Genomic DNA, 25,590 nt, shown 5'->3' on the forward strand with positions numbered 1-25,590 from the left:
TATTAAGTCTATAGTCTGTCTAAACTCGCGCCAACAGGGGGCTCTCTAGAGCGACCGGACCGGGTAACCCGGAAGTGAAACGCGGAAGTGAAACAAGGAAGTGAAACGCAGCTGCCTTCCAACGCCGTTTGCGCTGCCTAGCAACATAACATAAACAATGTGAACGCCACGCATACTCGCGGGAACATCTCTCGTTATATTCTAACAGGTTTTTGGAAGTTATTTTGTGGTTATGGCCGAAGTGGCTGCTGCAAACCGTTTCATTTCACTTCCTGATCTGCCCTGGCTACAGACACACTAACACTGGCCGATTCACTCGGGGTTCAAGCGAGACTACTCTGCGTTGCTCTCGTCGACTATTAGAGGTAAGATGTGATGCATTGATATTAAATTTATACTGTTTAATAACAATCGAAAAAGTTGCTCGTAGCTGCTTTAAGAATCGCAATATAAATCGAATCGGCACCCAAGAATCGTGATAGTATCGAATCGGGAGATAAGTGAATCGCCACAGCCCTAGTGGAATACATGTCACACTGTGATTATCTGATCACACCACTAAATAAATTGTCATCAAATGTCTTTTTATTCAACAAAAACACAGAAGACACCTACCTACATGTGGTGTTTTCAAAGCAATATGAGATCAATATTTCTTGTTCAGTCTAAACACTACTTTAGGGGTACGTGGAGAGAACGTCAGCTTGTGACTGGCAGCGGCATGACTTTCTGGGTAGATAAGATGACTTACGGGAATTATCTCGTCTGGTGACGTCGCGGTCAAGACTATGTTTGCTGGGTACATACCAGCTGGCGGGGGCGGAGTTTCTGCAGGCATACGAACAGGGATTTCTCAGTGCAGAAAACATGAGAAAGTAAACACTCTCCATCCACTTATGCTCCTGAAATTCTAATGATACAAAGCGGTGGTCAAAGCCTTCTTTTAATGTATGTAATTTTAATTCTGGCTCTTCCTGACCATCCTTCTTACCACAGGATGCTCTGGGAGAGGACCTTACAAGTCGGCAGTCAAAACAAAGGGTAACACCCAGCATTGTCCCTAACATTGTTCTTTTCATGCACAATCACGCAGATTATTTCACAGAAAACTAATACACTATTCCATTTCACCAATTCCTGTATGTAGGTTCTGAGATGGCATTCTTGTAACCCTTTTTTCTTTGTACTCTGCTATTTTGCATTTTAGGTTCCAAGACGAAGGGGAGTGCATCACCCTCAGTGTAAGGGAAAAGTGGCCAATGGCTACATATCTTCTTTCGTTGTCCAAAGGGTGGGGGTTGGTAGTTCATAATAACTAATTGTCATTGGCATAATTTACATGCATTTTCCCGCCTAAAATCTGCCATTGCGCCTAAATATTTTTATAACGCGCACTGGTGCACTTTGGGATTTGTAGCGTCTTTCGCTCTCTCTCTCGCCACAGCATGCCGTGCTGTCAATCTATCCCTCCTCATCATGCACACAGACAAAGACAGGGAAATACAAAAATTAACCACTTTAATAAATTGCCAATATGTATACAAAATTACAAAGAAGGTAACGCTTAAAATGTATTATTGCGGTGCCAAAAGGTGTGGTGAAAAATTTGGGTGCACCTAAATTATGTGCTGGTGCACCTAAATTAAAAAGTAAGGTGCACCTAGTGTAAAAGGTTAGTCTGGAACCCTGCCTTAAACACAACAGATAAAAGATATCCGGGTAGTGTAGTGGTAAATTTCCTGCCTACCAACACGAGGGGCACAGGTTTGCATCCTCGTGTTGCCTCCGGCTTGGTCGGTAGGGGTGGGCACTGGGCAGATCGATCCCAAAAAATCTATACTACCGATACTATGGGTGAATCCCAATTCCTATCTTAACCCTCAGTCTCAAAAATGCGCACTCCCTAGTGCTGTCCCGATTCTCAGTGTGTTAAGTTAAGGGTCGAGTTTGAGGGTGATACGGCCCTCACTTTTAAGCTTTTCCAGTACCACCCTTGGCGGTGAGTGCGATCCCAGAATCCCTTGCGTGTCATCAGCTAGATCCATTCAGATGGAAGATGGCGGCGAACGGAGGAAAAAAGTAGCCCGACAAAGTTAAGTATTTCCTTGTTAATAGCGATGTAAAAATTACGATAACCATTGTATTAGCTTAGTTTAATGTCATTTTATGGATTTCCGTTTTGGAATCCTAACAACAATGTTGTTGCTAACGAGTGGGTGCTAGAATGACCGTGCTTTCCGACGTGAGGGCTGGCTTGACTGCAGTTAAACACTGCAGTCAAGGAAAGCATGGTCATTCTAGCCCCACTTGTTTTGTGGTGCGTTGCATTACACGTAGGCTGTATCTTGATAAAAACAACTCAACAACGACATTACCACCGAGAATTATGGCATTTCGTAACAACGTTAACAATGTTATAATATAATAATAATAATATGGCTTGACCAGCACGGCTGACTATCGATAGTTAGCAACAACAATTGTTGTTAGGATTCCAAAACGGAAATCCATAAAATGACATTAAACTAAGCTAATACAATGGTTATCGTAATTTCTACATCTATATTATCAAGGAAATGGATGCTTTTTTCCTCTCCTTTTGAATTTACAGACTGGATCCGGAGCTTTGGCATACTGCTGCCCCCACAGTCTGAAGACGTATCTGCCTTTAAGGGCTGTCCCATTTTAAAGTCGCAAGATAGCCCTTAACACTTAGTTTTGAGGGCTACTAAGATTGAGGGTTGAGCTTGAGGGTTAAGATTGAGGGTTAAGAAAAGAATTGGGATTGGGCCTATGTCTCGTTTTGAAGATCGATACCAGTTTTGGTTTCTCTCTTCTACGTTGTACCCATCTGTTGTACCCAGCTGTTCTGTGTCAGCGTTGCAGTGTTCAACTCGACTAAAAACACTGTTGGCCAACTGAAAACTCACCCGGAGTCTCAAACTGAATTTTGATAATACAGTATATAGATTCTTCACATAGAATATTTTTTGGGCAGTAACACCAATAGTGATGATTTAAAAAAATGCATATAATATATGAAATGCATTCAGAACAGATTTTGCCTTTTAGATGCATTCACCTAATAAATCATGACACACCGCTCTCACCTACATCAAGGCACATAAGCAGCGTTTAATAATAAATTATCGGTATCGATATCTGTGATTCTGGCCCTGTATTACTTGGTATTAGATCGAATCCAAATTTTGCGGTATCGCACACCCCTATTGGTCAGGCATCCATACAGGCACGATTGGCTGCTGTCTGTGGGAGGGAAGCCGGATTGAGGGTATTTGTCCTGGTCGCTGCACTAGCGCCTCCTCTGGTCGGTCGGGGCACCTGTTCAGAGGGGGTTCACTGGTGGGAATTGCGTGATCCTCCTACGTGCTACCAGTGAAGCTCCCGCTTTTGAGTGAAAAGAAGCAGCTGGCAACTGTGCATGTCTTGGAGGAAGCACGGTGCTAGTCTCGGCTCTCCCCAGATCGGCAGAGGGTGGAGCAGCGACCAGGGCAGCAGGGGGGAAAATTGGCCAAGTACAATTGGGGAGAAATGGGCGGGGGGGGGGATTAAACACAAAACTATAGATAAACAAAAAGTGGCACATTTATGAACATTAGAGATATGACACAAAGTCAGTCCCAGTCTGGAGGAGTGTACAGGAGTGTTGTGTGTGTGTGTGTGTGTGTGGGGGGGGGGGGGGGGGGGCAGGCACTGAATCATACTGGTACATAGGGAGAAGGGAGCCTCCCCTTGATAACCCCATCAATAAAAGGTTGCCAGGTCTTTTGAAACTGAGCTGTCAACCCATGCAAGGTGTACCTAAACTTTTCTCATTTAATAAAGCCAAAAAAGTCTACAATCCACTGTGTGTGGGACGGCAGACGAGTCTCCTTCCAATCAAGAAGGATCCTGCGCCTCGCAATCCATGTAATAAATGCTACAAGGTGTCGGCCGTGCCTTGTAAAGGCGTCCTCAGCAGGGACAACACCGAACAGAGAAACAATGTGGGAAGGCTCCAGGGCTACCTGCAATATATCAGAAATGGTTTTAAATAGGGGTGTCACGATATTTTGTCGCACGATATATCGCGATACCGAAACGTCACGATATGCGTATCGTCAGAAAAAAATGATATAATTTTTATTTTATTTTTTTTTGCTCCTGAATAATAATAGAACTAATTTAGCAGAATCAATACGCATGAGTGAGGGGGTAGACTACTACTGGCATGGCAAAACAGCTCAAGGGGTACATAAGATTACATAAGTTTAGGGACCATTGAGCATGAGTTATTTAAGAAATAGATTGTATACTTTATTTTTCTTTCACCATGCAACAAACATTTAGTTTGTGACAGTGTGACACATTCTATTGCAAGAGAAGCATTATCTTCCATGTTGTTTTATAGTTATTATAATAACAATTTCCAAAAACAGCATTTGTTTTGTATTTTGTGTATTTCAAATGAAAGACTTTTTCCAGTATTTTCCCAGGGCTCCCTTGAAAAGAGGTTTCGATTTCAACGGGACTCACATGGTTAAATAAATGATAAATAAATACATAAAAATGATTTACTTTTGTTAAAAAGAATATTGTTAAAATATCGTATCGTTATCGTGAACCCAATATCGTGTATCGTATCGTGAAATTAGTGTATCGTGACACCCCTAGTTTTAAATATAGATAGCGAGTAAGATTGTAAGGCAGGGCAGGACCAGAGCATAATGGATAAGGTTAGCCAGGGCCTAGCGGCATCTCACACACGTTGGGTCGATCTCAGGATAAATACGGGCTAGTCTTACCCTAGTCCAATGCGCGCTGTGCACAATCTTGCACTGGATAGAATAAAACTATATTACACATTAGAGATGTGCAGGCTGCAGTTATACCGCACACCGCGGATATCATAAAAATAAACATTCTGATTAATAGCGGATGGGTTGCGGGCGGGTGAAATTATGTATAATTAATGAGGAACATGAATATTAATTACGTTATCTAGTCTATGAACGTATTTTAAGCTTAATTTTTTTGTCAGGCACATGTTAGCCGCCTATTGTTAGATGGCAAGGTTCATGGCAGGGACCCCCGAAGGCCCCCAGGCAGTAGTAAACAAATAGCCACGCATCAACGTGATGGGATTCCTTCTTTCTTCTTACTCAGTGATGATGATCTTGGTCAATGATGTCACCAGAACATCAAACAGGAGTTTCCACTGAAGACATGTTGGAAGAGAAGACGCGACGCGCTAGTATTATTTTCCCATACAGGTCAATCCAGTCTTGATCTAAACTTAAAGCTATAGCGTTAGGCTAGTATGCTACATGGGCAAGTGCTGGACTGGATTATAATACAGCATGGACGTTTATTTGGAGTTGCAGCGATCGCACCGACCGCAGCAGAAACAGTAAATTAATCTACCCAAATCGCTCATTTATAGCATTGTGAAATGTCTGGTGCACAGCGGGCGCGGATCTATAAATAGTATGAAATAATTTGCGTGGATTTATGGCGGGTGGATGGTTCATGTATACACGTGGATTAGGGTGGCATAAAAGCTCCTCTGCGCATCTCTATTACACATTGAAATTATGATACAAATCTGTATGTTTTTTTGGAGTTTGCAGTTTGACAGCATAAATAAAACCTACTGTATTTAACACAACTTGAAGTTATCTAAATGTATTGCTGTCCCTACAAAAATATTGGGGAACAAAGGAAAGAAATGTAAAATAAATTAATTGTACAAATAGGTTTCAGTGCAAAACGGAGAGTTGCAAATCGGTGTTTAATGCTCACTGCTGCAACAGAACGTTATTCTTGTCAACTGTGACGACACGGCTCCACTTCAGGATGGAAGACAATAGTCTGAGCATTCACGAGCCTATCAATATATAGCCTTAATGGCAAGTGAATCGCATTGACATTCAACAAACTATCATGACATCAGCGTTTGATAACGAGCTGCTAAAAATACATAATAGGCGATAATTGCCCACTATTAACTAGGGATGCATGATAATTATTGGACCGATAAATTATCGGCCGATATGGCCATTTTGCGTTATTTATTATTCCGATAATGGCCTTTTTCCGATAAATTAACAGCCAATAATCAGGCTTTGTTTTTGCCTTGGAAGCGGAGCTATTGTTGTCGCACGCTCGTGACATCACAGCTGCGACGCAAACATGGCTGCTGCCAGTTACCAGTATGTTGCTGTTTTTCAGTTTTAGATGATCAGAAAGCTATTGTAATTTGCATTCCATGTCCCACACAGGTTCCGAGAGGAGGGGAAACCTCTAAGCTGGCATTACGTTAAACCAAAGCTGGCGATGATGCAGCAGATTTGTTTGTTGTTTATGTTAGCTGTTGTTAGCGAGTGTTAGCATTAGCATTAGCTCGTAGCGCTCGTCCACTTGGCAGACAAACTGCTTGTGACATTTACAGTCTGTGGCTTGTGATCAAAGGGGTCGACCGATTATCGGCATTTTCGATTATCGGCGTCGATATTCAGCATTTTGCCGATTATCTGTATCGGCATTTTCATTGGCTGTTTGCCGATATAATAATTTAATTAAAAAATGCGCTAATTTGCGGCTGCTGCACCTGGAAGAAGCCTTTCCTACAGTAGTTCCCTCTGTGTGATCTGGAGCAATGTCCCGCCCACAGCGCTATCTGATTGGTTACACATCGAGCAATAGCCTATCAGAGGGCTCAGACATGAAATCTTGACACCTCAGTGCTGCTCTCTCTTCAGCCTGTACAGAGCGAGGCTCGTCGGCCGTCGGAGCTCTGTTGCCTGTAAGCGAGTGCAGCGGACTTGACTGGTTGGCTGTTGTGACTGTGACAGTCACACGCTCTATCCTATATTTCTATATTTTCTATATTTCTCTATCAATTGTTCAAAGTGTTATCTTCTGTAATTTGCTACTGTTGTGACAGCTAGAATTAGCTAGACATATTCTCTATGAAGCCCTCTGAGACATGCTTGTGAATTAGGGCTATATAAATTGACTTGACTTGACTTTACACTGTGTTAAGGTAAAGCAGCAGATATTGCCATGCCAAAGTTGTAATAAAGTGAATAATATTCACTTTATTTCACTGAATAGACATTATAATTACCTACATTGACATTGCAAAAACACCACGATCTTATGAGCGATTCGTATGAAGCGCTGCCTGGCAGCCTCGCACAGTGCAAAGTGTGGAGATAGGTCTGTCTATGTGAGAGAGATGAAGCAGTTTCATTGAAAATGCGCGCATGCACTTTGTTGCAGTGATAACGATAACAGATTATTTGTGTACTGATAGCATAATATATCTTTGAGTAACGTTGGTGCCTGCAGTGCTGTGCAACTCAAACTTATCACCACTGCTGTTGAAAAGGGCAATAGCCTAGTAACCTCACAAAGTAATGTATGGGGCACTAGTAAAAAAAAAAAGCTTGACAGAACACTGTCATTCAAACAACACCTGGAAGGTGCCAAGGGAAAAACAACCGCCCGTGCCGCGCTGATACGACGACTAGCCGGCACCACATGGGGAGCCTCAACAAAGACACTGCGCATCTCCTCACTGGCCCTGGTGTTCTCTGCCGCCGAGTACTGCGCCCCGGTCTGGTGCCGCAGCACCCACGTGAAGAAGCTGGATGTTGTCCTCAACAGCGTCCTGCGGACAGTCTCTGGTTGCCTACAAGCCACACCGGTAAACCAGCTGCCCGTACTCGCTGGTATTGCCCCAGCCACCATCAGACGAGAAGCAGCCACACTGGCCCTTTCCCGCAAGGCACAGATCAGTGCATCCCACCTCCTTCACAATACCACCACAGAGACACCACGACGCGTGCGCCTAAAGTCACGGCGCCCTTTTCCATGCAAGCCTACAGGCTACTCCACACAACACCATCTGACACTTCCAAGGCCTCCTGGGTCAGGACGAGATGGAGGGACCAGTGGAGGTCAGCAGAACCATCCAGGCTGCACCTCTACATCAATGACCCTCTGGACGTCCCTGGTCAGGACTTGCCCCGGAAGCAGTGGACAACCCTCAACCGCCTAAGGACCGGCGCCTCAATGAAGAGGTGGGGTCTCAAGGACAGTGCCTCATGTGAGTGTGGAGCCCCTGCACAGACTGTGGAACATATAATCACCAGTTGCCCCAAACACCGGCCACCGCATGGAGAACGCGGTCTGATGGAACTGGACGATGAAACGTTGACCTGGCTTGCCTCAACGGAGCTGCAGGTCTAAAGACACACGCCAGAAGAAGAAGGGCACTAGTTTTTAATTCCATAGTAGCGTGTCCACGGTGTAGGGTCGCTCTTTTTGAATCAAATGGCCATGGTTGTCGGTAGCGAAGCTATTTTATTGATCCAGTAGCGCTGCGTGTCCGAAAAATACATTGGCATGTCTGGGCAAGCAGAGCGGACTTTTTTTCTGTTCTCTCTCTCGCTGCTTGGAACAAGGAACCGAATAAACTAGGACGAGACATTTCGTCAGCGGATGCACGGATGAACGTGTTTGTTTCAGTATTCTCCTTTGAGAGCCTGGGGGTGAGGTTAGTGTCAGGTGTAAGCAGAGGTAAACCCTCTATTATTTTGTTACTGTGGTGAGTCGGTGTTAGTTTGTTAAAAGTATAAGTCCACAGCTTTATCTTGATAATATGCCCAAGTCTCCACTAGATTGAGCACACACACACACACACACACAACTTTGCTTAATGTGACTAAAATGCATTTTAACAATGGGTCGTGTTATTCTAAATTTTGACACCAAGATTTTCAATTTTACTGCAAATGTATATCAGTTCCAAAAATCTGTTATCGGTCTGCTTGACTCGCGATAATCGGTCTCGGCCCTGAAAAAACCATATCGGTTGATCCCTAGATCAAACAGCCCCGCAAAAGCACTTCATACTCACAGAGCTGGCGTAAACATATAGAAACTAATGGAAACCCCTTTACCCGAAATGAAACATCCAGGGATTGTGTATTTAACTCCAAAAAACAACTCGCTAATGTTAAGCTAGCTTTGGAGTTGAGTTAGCTGCTGGACAGCCATCTAACAGAGCCAATAATAAGGAAAACAAAGGCGCAGTCATGCACATTAGGCTACATTAAAAGCATCAGTCAACATCACAGTATATTTTCTTTAATCTGGTGGCAGCATTTTTCAGTAAAAAAGTGAAACCACAGATAGTTTATAGTGCCTGCCCCATTCATTTAGCCTGATAAACCAGCCCTTCACGTGAACTCACATTTCATTTGGTTCTGCAAAACTGTCTGTCCCCAAGGCCTGGGAGGGTGTTAAGCAGAAGCTGCAAAGCGGAAGAGCCAATCAGCGACTGCGCTGTGATTGACAGCGCAAGTTGGCCAATCAGGAACGCCACTAGCACTGTACTAACAAAACAATAATGGCAGCCTCCCTGCCTGTCCACCTCGAGGAGTAATGTCAGCGTTTGTCTAGTTTAAACAGCCATAAAGTGCAGTTATTGCAGAAATAGACTCAATAACAACAATTAAACAAGTACAGGAGTATTGACGCAACCGCAGAGTTTCTCGGCGGAAAACATGTTTTTGCCATTCTCCCAAGTGGATTTGGGTTTGACTGGATCCGACACCGATTGGCTGAAGGAGTTGTCTGTCAAGGCAACTACGCCCGCCCATGCGCCCGCCCCTGCTAAGGACTGGGTGAAGAGTTGGGGACAGACCGTCACGCAGAACCAAATGAAATGTGAGTTCACGTGACTGGCTGCTTTACCAGGCTACCATTCATTGGGCCCAGGCTACAATTCACTGAGAACTGGAACCAATGCAAAATTCGAACAGATCAGTAACATGACAATAAGAATTACTATGCCTTTTGTCATTGTGTTTTATCCGCAGACTAAGCAGTCATTGGCCTTTATTTTTGTAATGATTATAATTGAGTGATACTTTATTAACACGTTCACTGCCAATGACGAGTTGAGTCGTCAAAAAAAATCCAACAGTTGACTGCCAATGACGAGTTGAGTCGTCAAAAAAAAAAAGGAGCCACCGAACGTGTACAACCCATTCCACCGACCCACTAAGTGGCGACAGTGCTCTCCAGACTAGAGGAAGGCAAGCAAAAAGCAGTGTGAGGAAGCCATTCTCATGAAAATGGATTGGCGAAAACGCTTTCGCTTTCGCGCTTGGGAGCTGGCGGTGGGGTTTTGCAAATTTGCATAATAGATTACGGGTGGAACACACTTTGAAACACGCAGCATAAATAAGACCAGAATCGCAAAAGCTTCATCAAAGCTCTCAACAGAAACCCGAAGAAACGAGCGAGCCCATCCAGACTTGCCCAGCGGCCGCCAGCAGACAGGAGCAGCAGCAAAGCAGTGAGCCTGGTGACGCGAGGTTACAGCAGCAGCAGAAACGAGCTTGTGACACGCCCGCTGCAGCCAAGAAGAACACACACGGAGGGAGGAGTTTGAAGGAGAGGGGTGTTTCCTGCTGTTATGGAGGAAATTACTGTTCAAAACTATTGTTTAGATGTCTGACGTCTTACTGATGCCAAAAATGAATGGTTAAAGTGACTGTTCTATCGAATTTCACAAAAAGCTATTTATCTCAGCTTAAATTTTCAGACGCTGAAACCATGCTGTATTCAAGTGCTAATGCCTACATAACTACTAACTCTACAAACTAACTCTTTTAGACAGAGAAAGCACACATTCTATTAGTTCTTTTGAGATATTTTGTGTTCACAAAATCTTACCAGAAAAGAATCCTCGGGTCTTGAAAGATGAGCCAGAATCCTCAAAAAAACCCTCTGGCAGAAGCTACCTACAGTAAAAAAAAAACGGCTGGCAGTGAATGTGTTAAAACAATCATATTATATCAGAAGTTTTCTTTGTTTTGTGTTCACAGTGATGTCAGTTAGATTTGGTTAGGTCACAGCTATGCTCACTACATCTGCCTTTTTTTAACCCCAGGTGTGCATAAAATACAGGTAAAAAAATATATATATTTTTTTTTCTAAAAAAATATATATATATATTTTTTTATTATAATAATTATCAGTTATCGGCCAGGAGAAGCAGATATTTATCGGTTTATCGTATCGGTTGAAAAAATCCATATCGTGCATCCCTACTATTAACATAACGTTCACGCATAAACGATCTACAACTCACGGCCAGATATTGATTTCCTCAAGTCCCAAGTGCTGCGCGGAAAACAGGTCTTTTGTCATAGGGCTTTCCTGGGTTATTGCATGGTATTGGCATCAAGCTTTAAATAGAGCCAGTGCCACACTATAGAGCCAGTGCCTGCCCGTTCTTTTAATACATCCATGTGCCTGCCTCTCAAATACAACACAACAAGCTCCCCGGCTAATAACTCATAACTTTTCCTACGTGTCGCTGCAGGACAGCCAATCATCACCAGCATGCAGGGTGCCAGCATGTTGCATGCTTATATCATAGATATATATAAAGGCTAGATAGCTTACCCGCGCTGCCGGCCAATGGAGAGCGACGTCGTCGCATTGCGGCCATCTTGCTACAGGGAGCTCAGCTTTAAATATATATATGGGTTAAAAAAACGCTAACATTTTATTATTATTTTTGGCTCCAAATTACACCAAACTTAAACCGAAGCATCATCATCATGAGATGAATTCACGCACCTAGTTTCATGCAGTTTCATCCATTTTCCTAAGAGTTATGAGCATCTGTTGTTGGGTTAGTATGGCAACATCAGATTATCATAACTCCTAGGAAAATGGATGAAACTGCATGAAACTTTGTGCCTGAATCCCTCTCATGGCATAGATGCTTCGGTTTAATTTTGGTGTAATTTGGAGCCCATCAAAAAAATAGTGTTTTTAGTGTTTTTTTTTGTGTTTTTTGCCGTAGATCGGGAACGGAATATGCTTGTAATAAACCAAACCGTTTGTAAATCCGTCAAGATTTCAGCGAGTTATGAGTATTTTTGTCTGTGCAGGTCACTCACCCTCCAACAGCTACCATAGAACGTACCAGAAAGCATACTGTAGCAAGATGGCGGCCGTTCAACGACGCTGGTGACTCCGCCTTAAGCCATCTAGCCTTTATATATATCTATGGCTTATATGCTCAATTACGCTGTTCTCTTGTTTTTGCCTCTATGTGACAGCCAATCACCACCATTATTAGAGCGTGGTCCAAGCATGGGGCATGTTTATAGGCTCAATTATGCTTTCTTTGGGGGGGGGCGGGGGTCGAAAATTGTTATTGAAAGACAAGGCATGTTTCGATACTCATTAGTATCGAGTACATTGATTCGGTGCCAAGCAAGTATCGAATTTCGATACCCAGCCCTAATGGCCTCCCAAGTTTCATCAGGTATCTCCTCCCCCAGGTCCTCAACCCATCGGGTCTTGAAGGCAGAGTGAGAGGGCAGGTGTACATCAAAGATTCTGGAGTAAAGCAACAATATTATGCCCTTAAAATGAGTGGGGGGCAATGCTAGAAGTACATCTATAGGGGTTTCAGGAGGGAGTCTAGGAAAGGGAGGGAGCTTCTTATGGATAAAGACGAAAAAAAGTGGGACCTGGGGCAGGCCATACTTTTCCACAACCTGCGGGAAGGAGGCAAATGTGCCATCGATATAAAGATCCCGGATCGATCTAATGCCCAGGTTATGCCGAATATCAAACGCATGGTCCTGTAGGGAAGGGATGAATAATGGCTTTATCCATAGTGGCATTAGAAGTGGGATTAGCTGAATGCCAAAATTCAGCTTGAATTGATGCCAGATCCTAAGGGCGGATTTGACAACATTATCGGAGTAATTGGAGGTGGATGCATAATAGTGGGAACAGAGCAGTGAAACAAGAGATGCCGGGGCACAGGAGGCCGACTCCATGAGCCACCATGCAGGGGGCAAGGCCACACCAACTGCCTGGAGCCAGTAAATAATAGGTCGGAAATTGGCAGCCCAGTAATGGAATAAAAAATTGGTGAGTGCTATGCCCCCATGACTTTTAGGCTTCTGTAAAATAGTTTTCCGCAACCTAGGAATCTTTTTGTTCCAGATGAATTCGATTGAGATCGAGATGGTAGCATCAGTTAAATTAAAAAAGGATTTGGGGATAAACTTAGGGATACATTGAAATGAATATAAAAACTTTGGAAGTATGTTAATTTTGAAAGTCCAACCGACCGACGAGGGAAAGGGGGAGGGGGGCGTCCAGCGCTGCAAGTCTTGTTTTGTCCGGACTAAGAGTGTGGAGAAGTTGGGACTAAAAACTTTGTCAATTTTATTTTTCACCTGAATGCCAAGGTAGGTAAAGCCCTGGCATGAAGCCCTGAAAGGAGTAGTTGTCAAAGGGAAGTTCCGGGCTGCTTCATTAATTGGGAAAATTAAACTTTTTTCTAAATTTCAAGATTCAAGATTCAAGTTTATTATTTGTCCCCGAAGGGCAATTTGTGTGCAGCAGACATAAAAAGCATAGCGAATACATGAAAAAACAAAACATGAACAAATTAAAACAAACATGGAGCATGGCAGCAGTTTTCCAGCAGAAAAAGGATCAAGTAAACACAGGATAAAAGTAAAATAAAAACAAAATAAAAACACACCTCAAGGGATCTGTACGATGTACTTAAAAGTAGTAAAGACACGTACATGAACTTAAAAGTAATAAGAGTCCAGGACTATTTGAGCTCACATAAATAGGTAGGTAAAAAATAAATAAAGATATATCTCGAATATAAAATATATAAAGAATATTTATAGCAGCAATACCTACCTAAGAAGAGAGACAAGGAGAGAGAGTGCATCATCTCCTCCGCCCAGCAGCGTTTAAGCTGCACGAGAGACAGAGAAAAGAGAGCGAGACAGAGAGAGAGAGAGAGAGAGAGTGCACTATCTCCTCCTCTCAGCAGCATTTAAAGCTGTGATGGAAACAGGAACGAAAGACAGTTTATATCTGTTTCTCGTAGCCCTCGGAACCTTTAGCCGAAGGCCCGAAGGGAGCAGCACATACTCTGGACAGAGAGGATGAGTATCGTCCATGCGAATGGACATGGCCTTTTTAAGCACCTGTTTGTTAAAAATGTGGTCCAGGCTACTAAAATTTACTCCGGCTATTTTTGATGCCGCTCTCACGATCCTCCCGAGAGAGTTCCTCCCTTGAATACCAAGGTTTCCATACCAACAGATAATAGAGAATGAGATTACAGACTCGATATAGGCACAATAAAATAGTTTCATCAGAGTCCTGTCAACCTGGAATCTAGCAAGCTTCCTTAGGCAGAAGAGACGTTGTTGACCTTTTTTGCACAGCATTTCACAGTTTAGATCGAACTTCAACTTGCTGTCAAAAATAGTGCCAAGATATTTATAATTGGTCACCAAGTCTACTGGTTGCCCATGGACAACACTGTTCTGGGGAACTGGGGAGGATCGTCTAAAATCAACACAGATCTCTTTAGTCTTTGAGACGTTAAGTTGGAGGAAGGCTTCTTCACACCAGGACAGAAAATCATTTAAAACCTGGCCATGACCGACCTCATCCCCATCAAGCAGGCTGACAATAATAGAATCATCAGCGTACTTGATGATGAATCTGTCGGCATGACGGCTAAAACAGTCATTTGTATACAGAATATACAAGAAGGCAGACAAAACACACCCTTGTGGTGAGCCGGTCGAGGATGTTAAGAAGCTGGACAGAGTTCCGTTTACTCTCACTTGTTGTGATCTATTTGTAAGGAAGTCCAAGATCCATCCAACAAGACCTGCGTCTAAGCAAAAAAGGCGTACAAGTTTCTCAACCAAAATGTGAGGCTGGATCGTGTTGAACGCTGAAGAAAAATCCACAAAAAGCAGCCTGGCGTGGTTCCCACTGCCTTCTAAGTGCTTACAGACAAGGTTGAGTAGGGTAGCTGTGGCGTCTTGTACACCTCTCTGTGCTCTATACGCAAACTGAAAGGGGTCGAGCATGTGCTCAGTTTTTGCTAGGAGCTCTGCTTTAACTAGCTTTTCAAATTGCTTCATAACCAGAGAGGTTAAAGCAACAGGCCGGAAGTCGTTCAAGCTTTTGGGACTGTTTATTTTAGCCACGGGCACCACTATGGATTGTTTCCATAGGGATGGCACCTTCTGCTGAGAGAGAGACAAATTAAAAATGAAACTAAAAATAGGACCAAGCTGGTCAGCACATGTTTTTAGTAGGCGACCGCTAAGTCCATCGGGGCCAGGACTTTTCCTGGGCTTGCACTTTTTAAAGCCACAGATTACATCGTGTTCATCAAAAAAAGGATTCAACGGTGGAGCCAGCTGGAGATTGTTTCTGATCTCGGAGTGCTTGTTGTTAAAATCATGAACATCAAATCGAACATAAAAATCATTAAGGCATTGAGCCAGCTCAGCGTCTGAATTGTATTCCTTGAGCTGAACTTTTTTTCTACCTGATTCTTTGGTCCCCGTGATTGTTTTCAAGCTGTCCCAGGCAGAGCCTAGATTATTCATTCTGAGCTGAGACTCAATTTTATCTTTGTATTTCAGCTTACAGGACCTAATTTCACGTTTAATTTCTTTCTGTAAATTATATAGATCTAGCCTATTCCCTTCTCTAAAGATTTTTTTCTTCATATACAGAAGCTTTTTAAGAGACTTTGAGACCCACGGCTTACCATTGGGATAGGCTTTCACTAATTTGTCAGGAATAATACAATTTTCACAATAAGAAACCCAACTGCTCACAACATCAGTCAGCTCGTTTATGTCATCGGAGGAATCTTTAAACATGTCCCAGTCGGTCGCATCCAGACAGCCCTGCAGAGTGAGACAGGCGTCTTCATTCCAGTCTCTCACACGAAAGCTCTGTACTGCACCTCGCTTTAGTACAGTGCGATAGACCGGTATGAGCTGAATGCAGCTATGGTCGGACGAGCCCAATTTGATTTATAACCAGAAAATTTGCCAAATTCTTTCAAGAATCGAGAGGGTGTGAGGTATGGAGAAAGCTGGGTCCACGATATACAAGCGGAAAACATAGTTGCGTGATAGCCTCGACTTGGAGCCTTGTTGGCGGCAGCTAGACCCATATACTTTAACGTCAGCTTGACGAGGGGTCGCAGGGGAGTCCCCAGCAAAATGAGTAAAGTGTGATTTCACTAGGATTTCAATGACGAAGTTTGCCCCAAAGAGAGAATGTAGTGCATATACTTGGTCATAGCTTTCACTCTCCTGTTATCGCCCCATCTACATCTTATATTACACTTGCGCTAGTCTCGGCTCCCAGACGTTTGGTAAACGTCTGGGAATTTCACTGTCAGAAACTGTCCGAGCCCGGCGAGAACGGCCGGCAGCAGACACGCCTACATTTGTTATTAGAATTTTATTTGGTAGCGGCAATGCCATTTATCATAGTCCTAACACAGAGCATGAAGCTGATATGCTCCAAACAAAATTTATAGCTGTTGTTGATTTTACAATAATGTTTCCTACCCGGAAGTGGTCCGCTTGCTACTGTGAGTCATCAGCAGGCTCTGTAACGTTAGCCTCGGGAGTCTGGCTTATCGCTGGGGAAAAGACCTCTAGCCGCCGGGGCCGGATGAAACACGTCCTATTAACAGGTTATGTTTGTTTCTAAGTGATTCATATGTTTCTCCGCAAACGCGGCGATGTTTTGCGAGACACTGGTTCTGCATGAGCGTCACTGCCCCCAGAAAGCAGGCCCGCCCACAACACTCATGATTGGTTCTCCGATGCAAGGCTTCCAACAGCGCCACCTAACGTTATGCAAAGATTTAAATAGTAATATTCTCAGTCTTACAGGAGTGAAACGGATTAAGACTGAGGGCTGAGTCTACACTTGCGCTGTTCGCGTCAGCTCACATTTTCGAGGAGCTACACGCAGGCTCGCAGGCCGCGGTGCACCCCTCGGTGAATTCGCCGCGGTGCACCCCTCGGTGAATTTGCCGAGGCCGTGGACGCACAAGCATGTAAAGGCTTTAAGTCATCTGCATATAACAAGACCTTGTGAACATTATCTCCTCTGACTATAGCTCGCACCTGTTGGGATCCCCTCAGGGCTATTGCAAGTAGGGATGGGTATCGAGACTCTGTACCAAACAGGCCCCGAGGCCGAATTTGTAAATAACGGAGGATCAATATTTTCTCACATTAACGGTTCTCTTATCGTTACTGGAGAAATTAAGAAAATAGATTTCCTATTTATAATTGCTACATAAACGTTGTCTTGCACATTTTATCTCAGCAACTCCGTAAGACATGCCTATGATGTTTTTTGCGATTCCCAAACAAGATTTCCGCGTTGCTTTCTCTCAGACGAGAGACAGGCAGCAGCTGCCAGCGAGGAGACTACAGAGAGGGCAGAGGGGAGGGGCTGGGCTGACAGCACACACACATGCACACACACGCTGAAGGGAAGCCAGCTGAGCCGAGGAGAGAATGCAACACGTTAAGAAAGAACGAATCGATCAAAAGTCTGGTTGTACTTGGAGACGATCTCTGTCTGGTACCTCTAGAGCAGGGATACTCAACTTGCTTTGCCCGGGGGCCACTTTCGTGAAATGATAGGCCAGGGGCCAGTTAATAAACAATCAATATACATTTTTCTGTAGCAGATTGTAGGTTTTTGGGGTGTCAGCCGGAGTTTAGTCTGACAATGTTGTGCACACCGGATAGTTAGTTAGGTTAAAGTCCCTGGAAACCAGAAATATTTTTTTATTATTTAGCATTTTGAGTTCATCACATCACAGGAACCTATGTTAATAAAGCCACCAGCCAAATTTGAACGATGATGAACATCGCAAAGTATATAAATTTAGGTTTGACAGTCATGCAAAAAGTCCTGAGAATCAATTCGATTTTAGAGTGTATTTTCTCCCGCGGACTGTGTGGGCGTGTCCCGTCTGCAGCAGGTCTTTTCCTCTCTCGGAGGAGACTTCTCTCTCCGTTAACAGAGAGAGAGAAGGAAAGAGAGATGGAGTGTGTGTGTGTGTTCGCGCGTTGCTCGGCGAACACACTCGCCACTGCGCTGCGAGTGCACAGCGATACTGTGTGTGTGTGATTCGATTAAATCTTATGACGTGATAAGATCATGCATTTTAGCACCGCGCGCTCCGCTCTCGTCAATGAGGAAATGGAAATCCAGACCTTGTAGAAAAGTGTCGATTTTTGGGGTTAGGGTTGAAAGTAATTCTCTCTTTTCTGAGGCACACCGTTACTCACATAAGACCCTAAATTTAATAGTTAGAAGGTTTTTGTGGATTTTGGTTTCCAGGGACTTTAAGTACATACATAAGTGCCTGGGTAGCGAGCAGACGGCGGTATTTGACAATTTAGCAGCTAAATCATAGATTATTGAAAGATATTCCATATTCCAGACTGAAATGCTATAACAGAAGTGGAGTATTGGCCACAATGACATGAACATTTGGACACTTATTCAGCGGGTATCTTGCATGTTGCGTTCAGGTGCACTGTAAAAAAAAAAAAATTGCAATTCCATCGTGGGCCGCCAGTTGAGTATCACTGCTCTAGAGTGTTGTTTGTACAGACAGAGGACACCGGGGAAGAGTGATAATCTGATCCAGGAAAGGACATTTTTACCAAAGCCAAATCTCCAATGTGGTAAATAAATACCCCCACTCAACCCGGTCAAAGGCTTTTTCACCGTCCAATGAAATCACAACCTCTGGGATATGGGAGTTAGTGTTAGAATACAAAATATTAAAAAGCTGTCTGATATTAGAAAAAGAGTATCTGTTTTTAATAAACCCCATCTGAGCTGGAGAAATAACCAATGGGAGAACTTCTAGCCGCGAGGCCAATACTTTATCTAGAATTTTAGCATCCACGTTCAACAACGAGATGGGATGATAAGAGCCACACTTAAGGCTTTGTTCTTATTCAACAATAGAGAAATTGAGGCTTGGCGGAGAGTTTGCGGGAGCAGGCCAGATTCTAGAGATTCCTGAAACATGTTTAATAGAAGAGGTATAAGCTTATCAGAAAATTTCTGGGTCTGGGCCTGGGTATTTTCCGTTCTGCATAGCAGCAATGGCCATAGCGATTTCAGAAAGCTGTTTTTGGAATTTCTAAAGTTAAAAAAAAAAAAAGACTCAAATTCCCCCTCGTCTGCACAATGCTCAGATTTACAAAGTGTGGTGTAGAATGTTTTAAATTCATCATAAATCTCTTGAGGATGAGAAGTTAGTTTAGTTGGAGTTTGAATTTGAATTTGAGTGATCAGACGGGAGGCTTCAGATTTGCGTAATTGGTGGGCCAAGATCCTACTAGGTTTATCCCCAAATTCGTAGACATTGTGCTTAGAACGTAGCAGCATGTCTTCAGCCTGCTTAGTCATTGAACATCAAACTCCGATCTCAACTTGAGAATGAGACGCAGCATATTTGGCATCTTGCTCCGCAAGGTGGGAGGTCAATTTAGAGAAGTTTCTTTTGGAAGCTCACATAGGATATAATGTGGACCCTTAGATATGCCTTCAGGGTTTCCCAGATAGCTGAGGCCGATATTCCAGGGGTGGTGTATGTACGGATGAAAAACTGAGCAGCCAAAGATTCTATGAAGTTAGTGTCAGAAAGAAGCAAGGAGTCAAAACACCAAGGGGAGCATGAATTGGACATTCCCTTCAGTACAAGTTCCAGCATCACCGGTGCATGATCTGAGATCACAATCGATTCATAAGCACAGTTGTGGACAGAAGCGTTTTTTTTTTTTATCTAGTAAGATTATATGGGAGAAAGTATGGTGAACAGGCAAAAAAAGAGAATTCCTTAGCTGTAGGGTAAAAGAAAAACAGGTCAGATAATGCAGATTGGTTGATAAAAGATTTAATTGCTTTGGCTGATTTAGAAATATAGCAGTCCCTCCAGGAAATTCAACCAAACTCTGCGATATTTGCGGGGGCTTGCAATTTTTCAAAATTCCCGCGATTTCGCCGCAAGAAGTTAGTAAAATGCCACATCTTTACCTGGGTTTGAGATATGTGTGTGCTGTCATCTTACCTGGTTGCTGTGGGAACGAGGGACAACAATAGGAAGTGACGAGAGTATGCGACATAATGTAAGACGTCATCGCATTGCGATGAGGGCAAACCCCTCACATTTGCCAACAAAAATAACCGCAAAACAATTACCAAATGTTTTGCATGAAAGTGGAGGCAAACTATTTTGCACTCCGTGCAACACGGTCGTGGAGGAACACAAACGGAAATCGTCACTGGACAGCCACTTTGCTAGCGCGAAGCATTTGAGACCCACACACACAGGTGGCATATTTAGCTTAGGGTCTAGTAGTTTGAATATTTAACAAGGAACAAGGCATGAGGATGACAGGGAAGGCATGAAGAGGAAATAAGGATAAGAGGAAAAATATGAAGCACTAAGCAAAAAGTATGAGAAAAGGCTAAGTGATAATAGCATTATTGAGGATGAGGAAGAAAGGAGAAGAGAAACGATGAAGGGAGGAAAAGAAAAAATGTAATAAAAAAAAAAAAGAATCCGCAACTCCGCAATTTTTGCCAGTTCCCGCAACTTTACAGCAAAAAATCACATAAAATGTTGCAAATTGCATGGCAAATTTTGAGAAAAGCCGCCGCAAAATCAAGCATTTATGATCGCAATAATCACAAAAAAACTGATATAGGAGTTTGTCTAGGTTGAGGAGCGGTCAATTGTGGGATCTGTTAAACCCCGGTTAACGCCGTACAGCACTATACCGATCAGCTTTGTTTAAACGGTCCGTTCCTTAAAGGAGGACTTACCCCCTAGATATGTATTAGAACAGTGATTTGAAAATACCTATGGAAAAAACCAAGAAATGACATATGCTCTTGTCTATACTGGACTCTTTGGCTGTGTTCGAGTCGAGATTCTTTTTCGGAAATCGACGCCATTACAGTTTGCCTACTGCCTCAAAAATAATTTATTTGAGAGGGGCAATATCTCTATAAATATCAACAACTAACCAACGCTGTTGGTCTGTATGGAAACAGAAAATCTGAAAATGGTTTTAAGTTATATCAATTTGGTAATTCAGTGGCGAACTAGAAATTTAATTATTTTTCTGCATGTATCTCTATGGAAACTACTCAAACTACGTTACGGGAGCAAAGTGACATGGGCTCGTTAACAGCAGCACACCCACAATAGGACAAACCTCTCGCTCTGGGGTAACACAATGCGAGATTTCTCCACGTAATTCCCTCGTCTAACTAGAGATAAACCGCGCAATGAAATCCGTTTTTAATTTGCGTTTTGGGGCTTTTCGTGATTCTTGTTGAAAGTTACAGCATGACAGCAGCATTTTTCCTTTCAGGGCGCAGGAGAGGCAGCGCAGAGCTCTTCTCCTCTTCAAAGCCCCCGCCTCTCACTGCCCGCGCGTCCCCGCTGCCTGAGCACACAGCAGCTCGTGCTCGCACACAGCGAGTCAACCCCCCCCCCCAGTCCCCAGTCGCTCTACTCTGCTGACATTTCCTCTCCCGTTTGACTGGCCGAGAGAAAGTGCTTCCAAGTCGGACTGATAGCCGCGGAAATGTCAGACTGTGCTCTCTCTGCTCTGGCCGAGTCCGAGAGAGCCCAGCTCTGCTGCGCGCGCCCGCGGAGCTTGGAGCTAGTGCATGAGGTTTACAGTACGACTCTCTCCCGCTCGCTCCCGCCTGCCTGCCTGGGCTGGAGACAGCTGCTTCCAACTCGGACTGATAATATATACATCATCATTCGAGCTTATCCAGGTAAGATATTAATAAAGTAGTGACACATTCAGCGGGAAACTAACTATAATTAAGACGTGCCAACTTTGACGACGTTTGGTTCAGTATTTTAAGAGCAAACTTCAATAAGAATAGGCTTGGAGTTCTGAGGAGCCGAAAGGGTACAGGGGGGGTAGGGGAGTAATTATCTTGAAATCCCATAGTCTTTGGGAACACTGTGACGTCAGTGTGTTCCTAATCTCCCATTCATTTGAGAGAAAAAAAAAAGCAGTGTTCGACCTTTAGAGGGCGCTTATGCCAGTTATGCTGCTGAAAAATGATACAAATGGTCAAATGGCAACAGTTTGGTGTCAAATGTGGAAATTCTGACCAGAATTCTTCACACATCACCCCCAAAGTCATATATATTGGTTAAAAGCTGAAAAAAAGTGTTTTGGAGGTAAGTTCTCCTTTAAGGCCTAAAGGTTCTGAACCACCCTATTAGCACGACTCCGTCAATCCTTTGTCTGATTCTCCTTTTCATACACTTGATCCACCCCAAATCCAACTCTCCTCCCTCCTCCTGCATGTCATCCTCAGAATGTTCTGGGCTCAATGTTCTTCAGCAAATCAAATTACTCGGTTGCTTTTTATGACCTTATATGGTTGCCTTCTCTCTCTTTCTTAGTCACAAGGCATTGTGTAACAATTCCTCCACTTGGCATACATGAGTCATCATGACATTAGTGCCTCTTTGGAAACCACCTAAAACATTGCTTTGGAAACCACCTAAAACATTGCTTTGGAAACCACCTAAAACATTGCTTTGGAAACCACCTAAAACATTGCTTTGGAAATCACCTAAAGCATTGCTTTGGAAATCACCTAAAACATTGCTTTTATGGAAACCACCTAAAACTCTCAATAGAAAACACATTTCTTAACACAAAACATATTCCTTTAATACTTTCTAGGGCTGTTGAAATGAATTTTGATATTCGAATACTATTCGATTTGCATAAATATGAATACAAATCGATTATACATTTTTTGGGGAAAGTTTTTTTTTTTCTTTTTTTTTTATACGGCGCATCTCGTCCGTTTCGCCTTGGACAACCAGCGTGTGAAAACAAATCATTTTGCCACATGTTGAACTATGTATAAGTTTTCTGATTCTGGATCATCTGATTGAATCACAATGGTGATCTTGTGAGCACGCAGTGCATTAACGATGCTTCTCTCCCCTCCCCTCTCTCTTCACACATGGTTGGCCGAAACTCCAGAAACGAGTATAAACAACTACTACGCGTTCGTGGAGCATACTTCCAAAACTCTCCTGTTATTTCCCGCAGTCTTTTGTCTTTCTGCATTCAGCCTCTGGTGGAATAAAATCGATCTCATTGCAGCCTTAAAAATACAGTCGTTTTCAATTGTTTGAGAGAGAAAAAAGACCGACCGGTAGGGCTGGGCGATTAATAGAATTTTAATCTAGATTACGATTTGGGCTTTCCACGATTATGAAAACAAGATAATCGACATAAAACGATTTTGCGGCTCTTGTCACTCTCGTTCTGTCTTGTGTTGTAAATCAAGCGCACCCGTTCCTTTGCAGCGGTGTGCTCTGCCCCTCCCCCAAAGCCCAAAACACACACCGCTTCGTTTCAGCTCAAGTTGTGAATGACTGTCATGTGAACAGAGAGCCACGGCACGTTCCTCCTCCCCGCTTATTTCCTTGGTAGCACAAGAAGAAGATGACAGAAGTCACAGAAAGAGAGCCGCTGGTCGAGAAGAGAGGTAAAACGTCTGTGGTGTGGAAATACTATGGTTTCGCCGAGTCAGACTTGGAAAAAAACGGTGTGCAAGATTTGCGCGGTTCGTGGCTGCAACCCAAAGCAACACGACCTCTCTCCCTCTTTGTTTAATCACTTGAAATCCACTCACATAGTGGTCTATGACCAAGCAATAAACGAACAAAAAGACAAAGCCCCGTAACTCCTGCCACCGCAACACAGTCATCGATTCAGGACACTCTTTACAATGCGACCGCATATTAAGTTAGAACTTACATTTGACACCTATTTCTTACTATGTGTAAAGTCCTCCGTAAAGTAGGTAATTGGCAGCGTTGTTTTGCGTCGGTAAGATGTTTTCCGTGATGAATTACACCCTTTGATATTTATGACTCACGCTTTTGTTTTCCACATGTTGCATCAGTGCATACAAATTAAAATAACAGCTACAATTTAGCAAGGCAGGATGGTCATAATTTAGCCTACTGATGAAGAGCTCACAGATAAACATTAACAGTAGCCTATTATGAATCTAAACGTGTTATTGTAAGTCGCTTTAGATAAAAGCATCTGCCAAATGAGTAATTTAATGTAATGTACGAATGTTACTCAATAACGTTCTCATTTGGTTAGTTTTGATGAAATATGAAAGCACTAATTTGCTGCCGGCAACATGTCCCGACTGTTTTCATTCCACTTACCGGTAATTAAACAACAGTAAATAAATACCGTTTTCACTGATTGATCACAGATACTGTACACGTCATTTTCTGCTACACTATTTTGGCTAGTGTGAGGTTTAAGGACTACTATTTCAGATGTTTACCAACATATTGAATGTAGATTAATAGTTGCAGTTGGTTGTGGCAGTTCACTGCAATTAGTAGGCCTACATATACTGTATTTATTTTATTTTTAAATCTTTGCACTTTTATTATTCATTTTCATTCATTTATTTTCAATTATATCTAAAATCCAAAGACATCCAATGTTAAAAAGAAAAGCCAGTGTCAATGTTCAATAAATTCATGATGTTCTCATAGTCAATGAGTAATCGTGTTAAATAATCGTGATCTCAATAGATAGATAGATAGATTTATTTGATGATCCGTTTAAAAAAAAATGCCATACATTAAATGTACATGCAATTCCAAAAAGGCATCAAGGATAACACAAAAAGTAGATAAAAACTTAATTCCGTTGTGGTCCTTGGTCTTAGACATACAGTACATTAAATATACAGACATTGCACCACACATACTGTAGTTTCATAATAAAATCTGGCTATCTAGTACTAAAACATTACAGCATAACAAAAGAAGACTAATTAATACAATACGCCATTTCTGCCTAGTCCCTTACTCAGGAACCCTATCTAGCAGCCACCTCTTAAGTTTAACTTTAAAGGTGCTTTGACTTGAGGCCTCCTTAATATCCAGTGGGAGCAGATTCCATTCACTGGGCCCCTGGAAAGCAAAGGAACATTGGCCAATATCAATCAAAATAATCGTGACCATGGTTTTTGCCATAATCGAGCAGCCCTACCGACCGGACTAGGCCACAGCTGCGGGCTCTCCTGGTGACTCGCCGGGCATGGCTTCACTGCCTGGCTGCTCTCCTCCACTACAGCCTACTCCGGTCCTGAGCAGTGCGCAGCATTGTAATGATAAGGAAATATGCAATCCCCCTCGGTGATGGTCTCGTTTGCTCATAGACGCACGTAGGCTACCAGTATTTCATAACCAGTTTAAAAGTTCTGTGTAGTAACATTACTTATAAACATTATGTCCTGTTCTTTTTAATAGCCTTCATCCATGGGATCGCATAGCAGCATCAAAGTCACGCCTTCTGCATTCAGCATAAACCATTTCATCCCCCATTCATACATTTTTGTAAAATGCTTTTTAGTTTGAGTAAACTAAAAAGTAATGATTTTTTTTTAGGGATGCACCGATCGATCGGCACGTGACCGGAAATGGCCGATTTTCACGTGATCGGCCTCGATCGGTGATCTGCGCCGGTCACTCTAAATAGCCGATTCTGTGAGCCGATTTTCACATGACGTGCGCGCACCCCAAAGCACCGAGACAGG

At 43.0% G+C, this 25,590-nt stretch overlaps 1 protein-coding gene across 4 annotated transcripts in view; it reads left to right on the forward strand.

Annotated features, from left to right (window-relative positions):
• The window catches only part of LOC310793730 (uncharacterized protein), a 70,666-nt gene that overhangs the window by 31,817 nt on the left and 13,259 nt on the right, over positions 1 to 25,590 (forward strand). For all 4 annotated transcript variants that reach the window (XM_083655596.1, XM_083655595.1, XM_083655597.1 and 1 more), the window contains 2 exons: positions 997 to 1,041; positions 1,208 to 1,241. In XM_083655596.1, coding sequence (XP_083511722.1) covers positions 997 to 1,041; positions 1,208 to 1,241 — 79 coding nt within the window. The remainder of the gene's footprint in view (positions 1 to 996; positions 1,042 to 1,207; positions 1,242 to 25,590) is intronic.

This window comes from Poromitra crassiceps, assembly GCF_964638095.1.
Source record: "Poromitra crassiceps genome assembly, chromosome: 2".
NCBI classification, from domain to species: Eukaryota; Metazoa; Chordata; class Actinopteri; order Beryciformes; family Melamphaidae; genus Poromitra; species Poromitra crassiceps.